This window comes from Lynx rufus, unplaced genomic scaffold, assembly GCF_022079265.1.
Source record: "Lynx rufus isolate CCGP_SWC_20201006 ecotype Redwood Valley unplaced genomic scaffold, mLynRuf1.p SCAF_42, whole genome shotgun sequence".
In the NCBI taxonomy this organism is placed as follows: Eukaryota; Metazoa; Chordata; class Mammalia; order Carnivora; family Felidae; genus Lynx; species Lynx rufus.
Genome location: NW_025814859.1, coordinates 1,885,442 through 1,901,460, shown reverse-complemented (window position 1 = coordinate 1,901,460; position 16,019 = coordinate 1,885,442). Strand labels below are relative to the sequence as shown.

The following is a 16,019-nucleotide window of genomic DNA, read 5'->3' as shown; positions in this document are numbered from 1 at the left end:
CAAGCCCCCCGTCAGGTTCTCTGCTGTCAGCTCAGAGCCTGAAGCCTGCTTCGGATGTGTCTCTGTCTCTCTCTGCCCCTCCCCCACTGGTGCACACACTCTCTCTCTCTCTCTCTCTCTCTCTCTCTCTCTCTTACCCTGTCTCTCTCTCTCTTTCAAAAATAAAAAAATAAACATTAAAAAAATTAAAATAAAATTTCAGATAGCCAGCCTCTTTTTTTAAGATCTAAAGATCTGACCAGTTGGACCCACATGCCTATATTTCAGCAGTTGGCCCTAGCTGAGTGTTGGTTTCTGCCTTCAAATAGGGCATGAGGTCTCCGATTCACCACAGAACCACCTGGCATTTATATTATCTGCCTTGCTCTCTACAGTTTATAGTTACAGCCCTTGATTTTGTACATGATGTGTTGTTAACACACTAGAAAAAACACTACACACGTGTTGGTAACCTTGTGCAAGATACTGCCCTTTCTAGAGCCTCAGTTTCCTTACCTGCAAAATTGGGATAATATTACTTAATTTTAAGATAGTGTGATGATAAAGAAATTTAAGGTGCCCCACTGCTTTTGTGTCCACAGGGAGACATTTTTAAAAATAAAATACAATAATTTAAGAACTTTTATGCTTTCGCTACTGATTCCTGATCTGTAAACTAAGTTGTATAGACTCTAATAGTTTCATTGTAAAGATGATTAGCATTCATTTGCCCAAATCCCTTATTTTACAGGTGTGGAAGCAGATCCAGAGAGATGAAGTGACTTTCTCAGTGTCACATAGTAAATGGCACACCCAAAAAAATATTTTTTTCTGTTTGCTTTCTGTCTCTTGTAACACTGTATTTTCTTGACTACATCATGTTTCCTAGGTCATATTTCCTATTGCTGGGACAAGAAACATTAGGATAAGTGGTATAATAAATAGCCCACTGAGTTTTAATTCTTTAGCAGGGGTTGGCAAACATTTTCTTAAAGGACCAAATAGTAAATACTTTAGGCTTTGTGGGCCAGAAGTCTCTGTTGCAATTACCCAGCTCTCCAGTCTTCATATGAAAGCAGCTATAAGCAATATGTAAATGAGTGAGCATTGCTGTATTCCAATAAAACTTTATTTACAAAAACTTGCAGCAGGCCAGATTTTGTGGGCTAGTTTGCCATCCTGCTCTAGCCAACTCTAATGGAGTATCTAGCTTTATGAAAGTCATGTCTGTGTTCATCCACAAAATAAAATGGAAATAATGTAGTTACATTGCCCTATGTCACAAGGTTGCTTTGTAAACTGATTGTAAAATGTTTCCAAGAAAAAGGCCACCTGGATGGCCCAGTCAGTTAAGTGTCCAACTCTTGATTTCAACTCAGGTCATGATCTTACAGTTTTGTGAGTTTGAGCCCCACAGCACATCGGGCCCTGTGCTAATTGTGCAGAGTCTATTTGGGATTCTTCCTCTCTTTCTGTCCCTCCCCTGTTCTCATTCTTTGTCTCTCTCAAAATAAATAAATAAACTTAAAAAATGCTTCCAAGAAAAGAACTTTGTAAACTGTCTACCTTAATGAACATTTTTTTTTCAGCCAGTATACTTCATGGATATATTTTCTAGTAAATTAGATGAAAGAAAAGAAGTACACATTAGGGTGTCCTGAGTTCTTCCTAGTCACTTTTGGCTTTGATAGGATTCTGTTACTGCATGGTATATGAACTGAAGGTTTTCATTTACCCATTCTTACATTTAGCACTGAAACAACTGTGATATTATAATCAATAGGCCTATTCATGCCACCATGTTTAAATTTGAAATTACTTTTTAAATGTTACCTTTTTTTGCTATAATACTTGCTAAATTGAAAGGGTTGTTCAGATGAAAGGGACTGTTCTCTCAGTCTTGCAACATGAATATGATGTTATTTTCCTTCTGTTACAATTTCATACTTTGTATGACTTTACTCTTTTTAAATTTGTTGTGACTTGTTTAGTGGCATAATATATGGCCCATTCTGGAGAATACTCCATGTACACCTGAGAAGAATTTATATTATATTGTTGTGGAACAGAGTGTTCCATATATATCTGTTAGGTATAGTTGGTTGATAGTGTTGTACAAGCCTTATATTTCTTTTGAAATTTATATGTTGAAGTTCTCCCGCCTAATCTGATGATATTTGGAGGTGGATGGTATATTGGTCTTTGAGAGGTAATTAGGTTTGGATGGAGTCATGAGGGTGGGATTCCCATGGTGGAATTAGTGCCCTTATAAGAAAAAACCAGAGCTTGCAGTGCCTGGGTGGCTCAGTCGGTTAAGTGTCTGACTTCGGCTCAGGTCATGATCTCATGGTTCTTGAGTTCAAGCCCCATGTCGGGCTTTGTGCTGACATCTCAGAGCCTTGAGCCCGTTTCAGATTCTGTGTCTCCCTCTCTCTGCCTGTCCCCCACTCATGCTCTCTCTCTCTCCCCCACAAAAATAAATATTAAAAAAAAAAGAAAGAAAAAACCAGAGCTTGCACTTTCTCCACAGTGAAAGGTCACAGCAATAAGGCAGCTGTCTGCAAACCAGTGGCCAAGGAAACCAAGGAAGAAGGCTCTCCCCTGAACTCAACAAACTGTGCTAGCCCTCTGATCTAAGATTTCCCATCCATTAGAATTGTGAGAAATAGATTTCTGCTGTTTAAGCCATTGAGTCTATGGTATTTTGTTATAGCAGCCTGAGCATAGTTAAACATATACTGTCCATCTTTTTTCTCTTGTAACACTTTTTTTTACTTAAAATCTATTTTGTCTGATATTATAGCCACCTCAGCTCTTCTTGTTGTTGTTGTTGTTACTGTTTACATGGAGTAGCTTTTTCTATCCTCTCACTTTCAAACTATTTTGGTCTTTGAATATAAATGGATTCTTATGTAGACAGGATATAGATGGATTATGTTTTTAAATTCATTCTGCAAATCTCTGCCTTTTAATTGAGAGTTCAGTCTATTTACATTTAAAGTGATTAATGGTAATATTAGTTTGCTAGGACTACCTTAAAGTATCACAGGCTAGGTGGCTTAGACAACAAATTTATTTTCTCACAGTTCTAGAGGCCGTAAGTCTGAGATCAGCGTGTTGAGAGAGGTTTTTTGTTTTGTTTTTTTTTTTTTTCCTGAAGTATCTCCTTCGTTTATAGATGGCCATTTTCTCTGAGTCTTCATCTGGTCTTCCCTCTTAACATGTCTGTGTCCTTATCAGAAGTGATCAGTCATAGTGGATTACAGCTCACCCTGATTATCTCATTTCAACTTAATTACCTCTTCAAAAACCCTGTATCCAAATATACGCCCATTCTGAGGTACTGGCAGTTGTGACTTCAGTGTATGAATTGGGGGAAAGTAGTTCAGTCCATAACAGAAAAGGAAGGACTTCTGCCATTTTGCTATTTGTTTTCCATATATCATACATATTTTTACTCAGTTACTCCATTATTTCCTTATTTTATATTTAATTAATGTTTGTAATGTACCATGTACCTTCTAATTTTCTTTATATATATATATATATATATATATATATATTAGTTATTTTCTTAGTTGTTACCTTGCAGATTATAATTAACATTGTAAACTTATACTGGTTTGAATTACTGTTACCTTAGCTTTGGTAATACACAAATTCTGCTTCTATGCATATCCATACCTCCACATATGTTATTTTTTAAGTTTATTTATTCTGAGAGAGAGAGAGAGAGAGAGAGAGCGTGCGCACAAGCAGGGGAGGGGCAGAAGGAGAGGGAGAGAGAGAGAATGCCAACCAGGCTCTGCATGGAGCCAGATACAGGGCTCAAACTCACAAACCATGAGATCATGACCTGAGCCAAAACAGTCGGGCACTTAACCAGCTGAGCCACCCAGGCCCTCCTCCGCATATGTTATTATCACAAATTATATCTTATATATTTGTGTGTCCATTAACATAGATTTATAATTATTATTTTATGCATTTTTTAAATCACATAGGAATAAAAGAGGAGTTCCAAAACAAAAAAACAAAAATATTGTCTTTTACATTTATTTATGCAGTTACTTTTACTGGTGTTATGTCCTCATATGACTTGAGTTATTGTCTCAAGTTCTTTTATTTCAACCTGAAGGACTCTCCTTAGCATTTCTTACAGACAATTCTAGTAGGAATGAACTCCCTTAGGGCTTATTTATCTGGGAATGTCTTAATTTCTCCTTTTTTTTTTTTTTTGAAGGATAGTTTTGCCAAATCTAGAATTCTTGGATCACAGATTTTCTTCTAGCACTTTAAATACACCATTCCACTGCTTTGCGACCTCATGGTTTCTGATGTGAAAGCAGCAGTTAATCTTAGTGGGGATCCCTTGAATATAGCAAGTCACTTCTCTCTTGCTGCTTTTAAGATTTCTCTCCTTGTTTTTGGCCTTCAAGTTTGATTATAATTTCTTTCAGAATGGATCTCTTTGAGTTTATCCTGCTCAGAATTCTTTGAGCTTCTTGGAATTTTCCTTTTTTATGTGTGTATAGACTCAAATTAATATCTAGTGTCCCTTGATTTCAGCCTGAATAATTTCCCATAATATTTCTTGTACACTGGGTCTGCAGGGAACAGATGTTGTCTGTATTTATCTACAAATATCTATTTCATCTTCACTTTTTAATATATAATATTTTAATTAACTTACTATTTTTGAGCAATTTTAGGTTTACAGAAAAAATTTAAGACAAAGGTACAGAGTTCCCATATACCCTCCTCACCCAACCCCCAACTTACCCTATTAGTAACATCTTGCACTATTGAGGTACAATTGTTAAAACTGATGAGGCCAATGTTGACACATTGTTATTAACTAAAATTCATGGTTTATATTAGAGTTCACTCTTTGTGTTGTACATTCTATGAATTTTGACAAATTTATAATGACCTGTATCCATCATTACAGTATCACAGAATAATAATTTCACTGCTTTGAAAAAGCTACCTATTCATTTCTCTCTCCCACCCCAAAATCCCAAGGAATCCCTGAACTTTAACCTGTTTCCATAATTTTGCCTTTTCCAGAATGTCATATAGTTTAAATCCTACAAGATGTAGTCTTTTCAGATTGGCTTCATTCACTTAGCATATGCATTTAAGGTTTCTCCATGTCTTTTTGTGGCTTGATAGGCCCTTTTTGTGCTAAATAATATTCTGTTGTTTTGTTGCACTACAGTTTACCCCTTCACCTATTGAAGGATGTCTTCATTGTATTCAAGGTTTGGCAATTATAAATTAGACTGCTACAAACATTCCATGTACAGGTTTCGTGTCAGGAAACTTCAAGTAATTTAGGTAAAAAAAAACAACAAGGAGTATAATTTCTGGATCATATAGTAAGATTATGTTTAATTTTATAAGAAACTGCCAAATTCTCTTCTAAAGTGGCTATACTATTTTATATTCCCCACCATCAGTGAATAAGACTTTGTGTGGCTCCATGTTCCTGTCAACAGCTGGTGTTGTCAATATTTTGAATTTTGACCATTCTAAGAAGTGTGTAGTGGTATCACTGTTTTTTTTTTAATTTGCAATTCTCTAAGGTTATATGATACTGAGCATCTTTCTATGTATTGATTTGTCATCTATACCTCTTCTCTGGAGATTTTTCTGTTCATACATAGTCCCATTTCTTAATTTGGTTTTTGTATTATTATTGTGGAGTTTTAAGCACTATTTATATATTTTGGGTACCAGTCCTTTATTGGATATTTGTTTTGAAAATATTTTCTTCTAGGGGCGCCTGGGTGGCTCAGTCGGCTGAACGACTGACTTCGGCTCAGGTCATGATCTAATGGTTTGTGAGTTCGAGCCCGTGTCGGGCTCTGTGCTGACAGCTCAGAGCCTGGAGCCTGCTTCTGATTCTATGTCTCCCTCTCTCTCTCTGCCCCTCCCCCACTCATGCTCTGTCTCTCTCTGTCTCAGAAATAAACATTAAAAACAATTTTTTAAATAAAAAAATATTTTCTTCCAGTGTGTGTCTTAGCTTTTCATTTTCTTAATAACATCTTTTGCAGAGTAGAAGTTTTTAATTTTAATGGAGTCCAGCTTATCAGGTTTTTTCTTTTATTCCTTGTGCTTTGGGTTGTATCTAAGAATTCATTACCAAAGCCAAGGTAACTTAGATTTTTCTCATATTATCTTCTAGGAGTTTTATAGTTTTGGATTTTACATTTAGGTCTGTGATCCACATTGAGTAATTTTTGTGAAAAGCCTAAGTCTGTCTCTAGATTCATATTTTTGCATATAGGTGTCTAGTTCTAGCATAATTTATTTTTTCCTTTTTTATGAATATAATTTATTGTCAAATTGGCTTACATACAACACCCAGCTCTCATCCCAACGAGTGTCCTCCTCAATGCCCGTCACCCATTTTCCTTCTCCTCCACCCCCCATCCACCCTCAGTTTGTTCTCTGTATTTAAGAGTCTCTTGTGGTTTGCCTCCCTCCCTCTCTGTAACTATTTTTCTCCCTTCCCTTCCCCCATGGTCTTCTATTAAGTTTCTCAAGATCCGTATATGAGTGAAAGCATATGATATCTGTCCTTCTCTGACTGATTTATTTCACTCAGCATGATACCTTCCAGTTCCATCCACATTGTTGCAAATGGCATGATTTCATTCTTCTCATTGCCAAGTAGTATTCCATTTTCTATATAAACCACATCTTCTTTATCAGTTCATCAGTTGATGGACATTTAGGCTCTTTCCATAATTTGGCTATTGTTGAAAGTACTGCTATAAACATTGGGGTACACGTAGCATGATTTGTTAAAGACTACTCTTTTCACATTAAATTGCTTTGATCATATGTCAAAGATCAGATGACTATATTTGTGTGGGTCTATTTCTGTGCTCCCTATTCTGTTTTACATTGTTTGGCCAATTCAAAACTATCTAGAATATTGCATCTTTACAGTAAGTCTTAAGATTGGGTGGTGTCAGTCCTCTGACTTTGTCCACCTTCAGTATTGTTTTGGCTATTCTGGGTCTTATGCATATCCATAAATATTTTAGAATTTGCCAGTATCCACAAAATAACTTGCTGGAACTTTGAATGGAATTGTTTTGTATCTGTAGATCAAGTTTGGAAACAATGACACCTTGACAACATTGAGTCTTTGTACCCAAATTCATGGATTATCTTAATCATTTAGGTATTCTTTGATTTCTTTTATCAGAGTTTTGTAGTTTTCTTCATATAGATTTTGTATATATTTTATTAGATTTATGCCTGGGTATTTCAGCTTTCTGGACACTAAATGGTGTTATATTTTTCATCTCAAATTCCATTTGTTCTTTGCTCATATAAGAAAGCAAATTACTTTGGCATATTAACATCGTATCCTGCAACCTTGCCATAATCTCTTATTAGTTTCAGGGGTTTTGTTGTTTATTCTTTGGGATCTTCTACCTATTCAACCATGTCATCTATGAAGTAAGACAGTTTTATTTCTTCTTTCTCAGTAGGTATACCTTTTATTTCCTTTTCTTGTCTTAGTGCATTAGCTAGGACCTCATGATGTCAAAAAGCAATGGTGAGAAGAAAGAAATATCCTTGCCTTGCTCTTCTGATCTTAACAGGAAAGCTTTGAGTTTCTTACCATTAAGGATGATATTAGCTGTAGTTTTTTAGTAAGATGTTCTTCAGGAAGTTCCTCTGTTCCTAGTTTACAGGAAATGAATGGGTGTTGCATTTTGTCAAATGCTTTTTCTGCATCTATTGATATAACCATGTGATTTTTCTTTTTTTAGCCTGTTGATGTGATGAATTACATTAATTGATTCTCAAATGTTGGACTAGTTTTGTATAAATCCCACTTATTGTGGTATATACATTGTTGTATTTGTTATGTCCTATTCAGGATTTTTGCATCTATGTTCATGAGGAATATTGATCTGCAGTTTTCCTTTCATATAATATCTTTGTCTAGTTTTGGCATTAGGGCAATAATGGCCTTGTAGAATGAGTTCCACTTCTATTCTGTGGAAGAGATGGTAAAGAAATGGTATAATTTCTTCTTTAAATGTTTGGTAGAATTCATCCATGAACCCATCTGGGCATGAGAATTTCTGTTTGGGGAGGTTATTAATTATTGATTCCATTTCTTTAATAAATATAATCCTTTTCAGATTGTCTATTTCTCCTTTTTTGAGTTTTAGTAGATTGTGTCTTTCAAGTAATTGGTTCATTTCATCTTGCTTATCAAATTCATGGGCATAAAGTTGTTAATAATATTCCTTTATTATCCTTTAATGTTCATGTAGTCATTAATGATAACCCTATTTCATTTCTTGTATTAGTAACTTTTGTCTTTTTTCCTAGCTAACCTGGCTAGATATTGACTAATTTTACTGATCTTTGCAAAGAACCAGTTTCTAATTTTGTCAATTTTCCCTATTGAAGTCATCAATTTCACTGATTTCTGCTCTAATTTGCATTACCTTTTTCTTTTTAATCTGGATTTAATTTGTTCTTTTTCTGTTTTCCTGAGGTGTAAGCTTATATGATTGATTTTAGATCTTCTTTTCTACTGTATGCATTCAATGCTGCAAATTTCCCTCTAAGCACTGCTTTCACTGCATCCCACAAAATTTGATAAGACGCATTTTCATTTTCATTTAGTTTTAAATATTTTTAAGTTTCTCTTGAGATTTCTTCTTGACCTATGTATTATTTAGAAATGTGCTGGGGATGCCTGGGTAGCTCATTCAGTTGGGAGTCTGACTCTTGATTTCAGCTCAGGTTATGATCTTGAATTTCGTGGGTTTGAGCCCCTCGTTGGGCTGTGTGCTGCCAGGGTCCTGCGCTGTTGGTGCTTGAGAATCTCCCTTATCCTCTCTCTCTGTCCCTCCTCTTTCCTCCTCCTCCCCCCACAATAAATAAATAAATTTAAAAAAAAGAAATGTGCTGTTTAATCTAAGTGTTTGGGTATTTCCCAACTACCTTTCTGTTGTTGATTTCTAATTTAAATCCACTGTGGTCTAAGAGTATGCATTGTATGATTTCTAATTTTTGAAATAAGTTAAGATGTTGTAGGACCCAGAATGTGGTCTGTTTTGGTCAGTGTTCCATGTGAACTTGAGAGTAATGTGTAGTTTGCTGTTATTTGATAAAGTAACCTGTAGATGTCAGTTATATCCAGTTGATCAATGGTGCTGTTAAGTTTAGTTATATCTTTACTGACTTTCTGCCTACTTGATCTATTCATTTCTGATAGTGGGCTATTGAAGTCTCCAACTATAAGCGTGGACTCCTCTATTTTTCCTTGAAGTTCTAACAGTTTTTGACTCACATAATTTGATGCTCTTTTGATATACCCATACATATCAAGAATTGTTATGTCTTGGAAGATTGACCTTTTTATCATTGTGTAATACCTCTCTTTATATTTGATAATTTTCCCTACTCTGAAGTCTGCTTTGTCTGAAATTACTAAAGTAACTCTGGCTTTCCTTTGATTAGTGTTACTATGGTATATCTTTCTCTATCCCTTTACTTTTAGTTTCTTTAAATAAGGGGATTTCTTACAGACAATACATAGGTGAATCTTCTTTTGATCCACTCTGACAATCTCTAATTGATACATTTAGACCATTGATGTTTAAAGTGATTATTGATATAGTTGAATTAATATTTACCATGTTCATTAGTTTTCTATTAATTGCTTTTGTTTTTTGCTTCTGTTTTTGTCTCCCAGTCTTTTTCTGCCTTGTGTCATTTAAACTGAGTATTTTGTATGATATCATTTTTTATCTTCCCTTAGCATATCAATAATCCTACTTTTTAATATTTAGTGATTGCCCACAAAAGTGAGTTTGTAGTATATATATAACCAGTCCAAGACCACTTTCAAATAACACAATACCACTTCCCAGGTAGTATGAGTACCTTATTACAGAGTATTTCCAATTTCCAATTTCCTGCTAGATCAATTAATAATAAGAGAAGTACCCCAATTTAACCCTCAAATTGGGCAGCATGAAAACTTTTACTGAAAAAATAAAATAAAATAAATAAACCCTTACTGTGCCTATAGTTTTTCCTTCTCTAATGCTTCTCTAAGATCTAAGTGTCTTATATATAGCATTTTTCTTCTCTCTTAAGAACTTCTGTTAACATTTATTGCAAGACAGTTCTACTGGTGACAAGTTCCCTCAAATTTTTGTGTGAGAAAGTCTATTTCTCCTTCATCTTTGAAGGACAGTTTTGCTCAGTATGGAATTCCATGTTGGTGGTACTTTTATCACTTTAAATATTTCATTCCACTCTCTTCTTGACTTGCATGGTTTCTAAAGAGCTGTCCGATGTAACTCTTATTTTCTCCTTTATACATAAGGTATTTTTGCCCTCTGGCTTTGTTCAAGATTTTTCCTTGATTTTCTGCAGTTTAAATATGAGATTATTAGGTATAGATTTTTGAGTATCTACCTTTGTATTCTCTGAGCTTCTTCAACCTATGGTTTGATGGCTTTCATTAATTTTGGAAAATTATTTTATCACCATTACTTTATTTTTTAAATATAATTTATTGTCAAATTGGCTTCCATACAACCCCCAGTGTTCATCCCAACAAGTGCCCTTCTCATTTCCCATCACCCATGGGTATCACTATTAAGTACTTCCTCTGTTCCTATCCCTCTTTACCTTCTGGTATTTCTATTATGTGTCTATTGCTCCTTTTATAATTGGCCCCTAATTCTGAGATATTCAATTCATTTTTCTTTTTTTTCCTTTTATTTTCATTTTGAAAGTTGCTGTTGATATATCTTCAATCTTCACTGATTACTTACCTCAGCCATGTCCAGTCTGTTGATGAGCACATCAAAGGCATTCTTTATTTCTGTTATGGTATTTTGGCTTTCTACCATTTCCTTTTGATTTTTTTCTTACATTTTCCATTTCTCTGCTAATATTATCCATATGTGTTCTTTCATGTTGTCCGTTTTTTGCATTTCAGTATGTGGCATATTAGTTTTATTTGATTAATAGTCCCAGTCTGATAATTTCAACATCTCTGCCATTTCTGAGTCTGGGTCTGATGTTTGCTATTTCTTGTAGTATGATTTCTACTTTTTGTTTGAAAGCTACACATAGATGAAAGAAACTGAGGTAAATAAGCCTTTAAATAAGATTTTATGTTGTCAGGCTAGGCATTTGGCTTTACTTACTATTTGCTATAGCTGTCAGTGTTGGAGGCTAAACTTTCCCCAGTGTCTTTGTTTTTGTCTGGCCTGTTTTTAGATTTCCCTAGAGATTTCTTTTTTGTTTTTTTAATCTAACATAATTTATTTAACAAATTGCCTGGTGTAGGGGACATAAGTAAATTATCTTTATTTTTTTGCTTGTTTTTATTCTTTATTTTTTGAAGTATAGTTGGTGTACAGTATTAATTTCAAGTGTACAGCATAGTGATTCAACAGTTCTCTACATTGCACAGTGCTTACCACAGTAAGTATAAAAGTATAATTACCATCTGTCATCATACACAATTATTACAATATTATTAACTATATTCCCTATGCTGTACTTTTATCCACATGATTTATTTATTTTGGATATTGTCTGAGATGCAATTCTTTTAGTTGTATTCCCATATTGTAAGAAGCCTTATTGATGTAGTGGTAAGGTGTTGGAGGACTGGAAGTGTTCTGTAGTACTATGATTTGGCCTGAGTTCTTTAGCGACCCCGTGCCCCTGAGCTGTGCCCTTCACAAGTGCTTCTCAATTTGTTTTGTTTTGTTTTTCCTTTTAGGTGGGACAGGAAGGCTAGAGGGTACTGGTGTTGTATATTTCCCTTCCCCGAGATTGGTTAGGCTCTAGCACAATAGTTTCTCTTAAGAGCAGGCTTTAAGAACAGAATGTTCTGGGCATATTTAAAAGTATCTGTTTTTTCCCTTTCCTTCCTAGAAGGATGAGAGGAGTTTTCTCCAATCACTGTGAGAACCTGATAGGGCTCCTTGTAATAAAACTCAAAAGTGTGAGTCTTCCCTGGGACTGGAGCCCTTTGGAATTTTTAACTCTCAGACTTGTCCCCACTGAGCTTCCAGAAATTCATCAAGTTCAGGTCCTGCTATCCTAGTCCTGGTTCCCAGAGTTTTCCCCCCTGGGTTTGTACTCTGGTAAATTGTGCTTATTTGTATTCATTTGTATCTCTGCTCAGTCTTGGAGGCACTGATATGTCTTATGACCTCACTTCTCTGATGAATCTGTAAGGAGTTGGTTTTCAGGTTGTTCTGGGTCTTTTTTTCTTCTTCATATGTGGGCAGGAGAGACAACTTCCAAGCTCTTTACATGCCTAAATGGATTACCTTCATTTTTTTAAGTTAATTTTGATGCATATGGGATTCTTGGTTGACAGTCTTTTTTTTCTTTCATCACTTTTGATTTGTTATCCTACTGACTTCTGCCCCACATTGTTTCTATTCAGAAGTCAGCTATTTATCTTACTGTAGTTTCCTTGAAGTAATCAGTCAATAAGTAATCTCAGTGAGAGCAATTAATCAGTCTCACTGCTTTCATGATTGTCTATTTTTCTGTGGCTTTCAACATTATACTGTTATGTATCTGCTATGGATCTCCTTGTGGTTTATTCCTGGTTGGACTTTAGGTGTGTAGATAAACATTTTTCATTGAATTTAGAGGTTTTCACCATTATTTCATTAAATATTTCTTCTGTTTTGCTCTTGTCTTTTTCTGGTACTCCCAGTGTATGTATGTTGGTGCCCTTAATGATGTCTAACATTTCTCTGAGGCTGTTTTCATTTTCCTTTATTCTGTTGTTTTTTTTGTTTTTGTTTTTGTTTTTTTGCTTTTGAGATTGCATATTATCTTTTGATCTTTCTTTGGGTTCACTGATTATTCTAGCTCACATCTACTTTGTGTTCTTTTACTGAATTGTTCATTTCAGTTTTGTACTCCCCAACTCCAGAATTCCATTTGATTCTTTTTAATAATTTATATCTCCTTGTAGTCTTCACTTAATGAGCCATTGACATAATTTCATTTTTTTAATTTCTGGTCATAGCATGGCATATTTTATTCCTTTATTGTGAGAATCTTTATTCCATTTTTGGTCCATATATCCTCCTTGTTGCACACATTTAAAGTTACTTCAGGGGCACCTGGGTGGCTCAGTTCATTAAGAATCCAACTCTTAATGTTGGCTCAAGTCATGATCTTACCATTTGTGAGACCGAGCCCTACATCAGGCTCTGCGCTGACAGCATGGAGACTGCTTGGGATTCTGTCTCTCCCTCTCTCTATGCCCCTCTCCTATATGTGCACGCTCTCTCTCTCTTTCTCTCTCTCTCAAAATAAATAAATGAAAACATTTAAAAAATAAAGTTACTTTTTGTCGTCTGAGTAGCTCAGTCAGTTAAGCCTCCAACTTCAGCTCAGGTCATGATCTCACAGCTTGTGAGTTCGAGCCCCACATCGGGCTTTGCTAACAGCTCAGAGCCTGGCACCTGCTTTGGATTCTGTGACTCCCTCTCTCTCTACCCCTCTCCTGTTCGCACTCTGTCTCACTCTCAAAAATAACTAATAAACATTTAAAAATAAATGAATGAATAAATGAATGAATGAAGTTGCTTCAAATTCATCTCTGCTTCTTTTTCAGGCTCCTACACCTTCATAACAAGATGTCTGCAGTCTATAATTTTTTAAAGTTCCGTTTTTTCATTTGAGGGTAGGGTCATCTATCTATCATAAAGAAATTCCTTATATTTTGGTCAGCTAATGACATCCTTTCTTGGTTTCTAATGTGTTCGCTGGATTTTTCTGAAAAATTTTTATAGTAGTAAAATACATATAACATAAAATTTACCATTTTAAGCATTTGGGGAGGGAGTTGGGGGGGGGGAGACGGAGATAGAGAATCTTAAGCAGGCTTCACACCCAACATAGATCCCAATGCAAGGCTCAATCTCACGACTGTGAGTTCATAACCTGAACCAAAATCAAGAGTCAGACGCTTAACCGACTGAGCCACCCAGGGGCCTCCATTTTAAGTGTTTTTAACCATTCAGGAACATTAATTACATTCACAGTGTTATATAACCATTACCATTATCTATATTCAAATCTTTTTCATTACCCTTTCAGAAACTCTGTAACCATTAGGTAATAATTCCTCATTCGCCTTCCCTGTAGACCCTGGTAACCTCTAATCTATTTTCTGTGTCTACACATTTGCCTAGCCTAGATACTCTATATAAATAAAATGATTCCATATTTGTTCTGGTATTATTTCACTTAGTTTATTTCACTTAGCATAATGTCTTCAAGGTTCACCCATGTCATAGCATGTTTAAGAACTTCATTCCTTTTGGGGCACCCGGGTGGCTGAGTCAGTTGAGTGTCTGACTCTTGATCCCATGCAGGTTATGATCTCATGGTTCATGAGATGGAGCCCTGTGTCAGACAACATGGAGCCTGCTTGGGACTGACTCTCTCCCTCACTCTCTGCCCTTCTGCCATTTGCATGTGAGCTCTTTCAAAATAAACTTTTTTTAAAAAAGAACTACATTCCTTTTTATGGATGAATAACAGTATATTATTATATATATTCCACATTGTTACTCCACTCATCATTTGATGGATGCCTGAATTCCTTTCACCTTTGTCTATTGTAAATAGTACTGCATTCGACATTGCCATACAAATATCTGTTCAAGTCCATGCTTTCAATTCTTTTGGAAGTATACCTAGGAGTAGAATTGCTGATAATTGTTTAGCTTTTTGAGAAACTGCCAAACTTTTCCATTGGAGCTGCACCATTTTACATTCCCATCAGTAATGCACAAGGATTCCAATTTCTGCAGGTCCTCACCAACATTAGCTATTTTCTATTTTATTGCTAATAGCCACTCTAATATGCATGAAGTAGTGTCTTACTGTGGTTTTGATTTGTATTTCTATAATGGCTAGTGTTGAGCATTTTTACATTTGCTATTGGCCATTTCTAATATTAGGTACTTTGCTCATTTTGCAACTTAAGTTGTTTATTTGTTGTTGAGTTGTGGGAGTTTTTATATATTCTGCTTATTAATCCCTTATCAGATGTATGATTTGGAAATATGTTCTCCCATTCTGTACATTATCTTTTCACTCTCTTGATAGTGTCATTTGATGCATAAAAGATGAAAATTTTGATGAAGTCCAGTTAAACTATTTCCCCCTTTTTTGCCTGTCCTTTCAGTGTCATATCCAAGAAAATATTGCAAAATCCAGTGTCATGAAAATGGTCTCCTATGTTTTCTTCACAGACTTTTATAGTTTTCACTCTTATGTTTGGTTCTTTGATTCATTTTGAGTTAATTTTTATATATTGTGTAAGTTTAGAGTCCAACTTAATACTTTTGCATGTGGATATATAGTTTTCCTTGTAGCATTTACTGAAGACTATTCTTTTTCCCCATTGAATAGTTAGCACTCTTGTCAAAAAAGAGTTGACCATATATGTTTGAAGATTTATTTCTGGGCTCCATTCTATTCCATCGGTCTCTATATCTGTCTTTATTCCAGTACCATATTTTTTTTTTGGTTACCATTGCTTTGTAATAAATTATGAAATCAGGAAATGTGAGTCCTTCATATTTGTTCTTCATTTTTAATTGTTGCCTAATAATGGTCTCTTGATTCCATATGAATTTTAGGATGGGTTTTTCTATATCTACAAAAAAGTCACTGGGATTCTGATAAGGATTACATTGAATCTGTAGATCATTTTGGATAATATTGTCATCTTGGCAATACTAAGTTTCCTAATCCATGGACACAGAATGTCTTTACATTTACTTAGGTCTTTAAATTCTTTTAACAATGTTTTGTAGTTTTCTGTGTACAAGTCTTTCACTTCTTTGCTTAAGTTTATTGTTTATTAAGTATTTTACTCTTTTTGGTGCTATTGTAAACATAATTATTTTCTTAATTTCTTTTTTGAATTATTTACTATTGTATAGAATGCAACTGAATTTTGCATGTTGATTTTG

General features: G+C 35.0%; 1 protein-coding gene across 2 annotated transcripts in view; it reads left to right on the top strand.

Moving 5' to 3' along the window:
• Window positions 1-16,019, top strand: part of CHIC1 (cysteine rich hydrophobic domain 1) — a 72,267-nt gene that overhangs the window by 35,538 nt on the left and 20,710 nt on the right. Inside the window, exon 4 of one of the 2 annotated variants that reach the window (XM_047097823.1) lies at window positions 731-1,383. The exons of the other annotated variant lie outside the window; for it this stretch is intronic. Within the exon in view, the coding sequence (XP_046953779.1) occupies window positions 731-850 (120 nt within the window). The 3' untranslated portion in view covers window positions 851-1,383. Of the gene's footprint in view, window positions 1-730; window positions 1,384-16,019 lie in introns of those variants that run through there. 2 annotated transcript variants of the gene reach the window in all.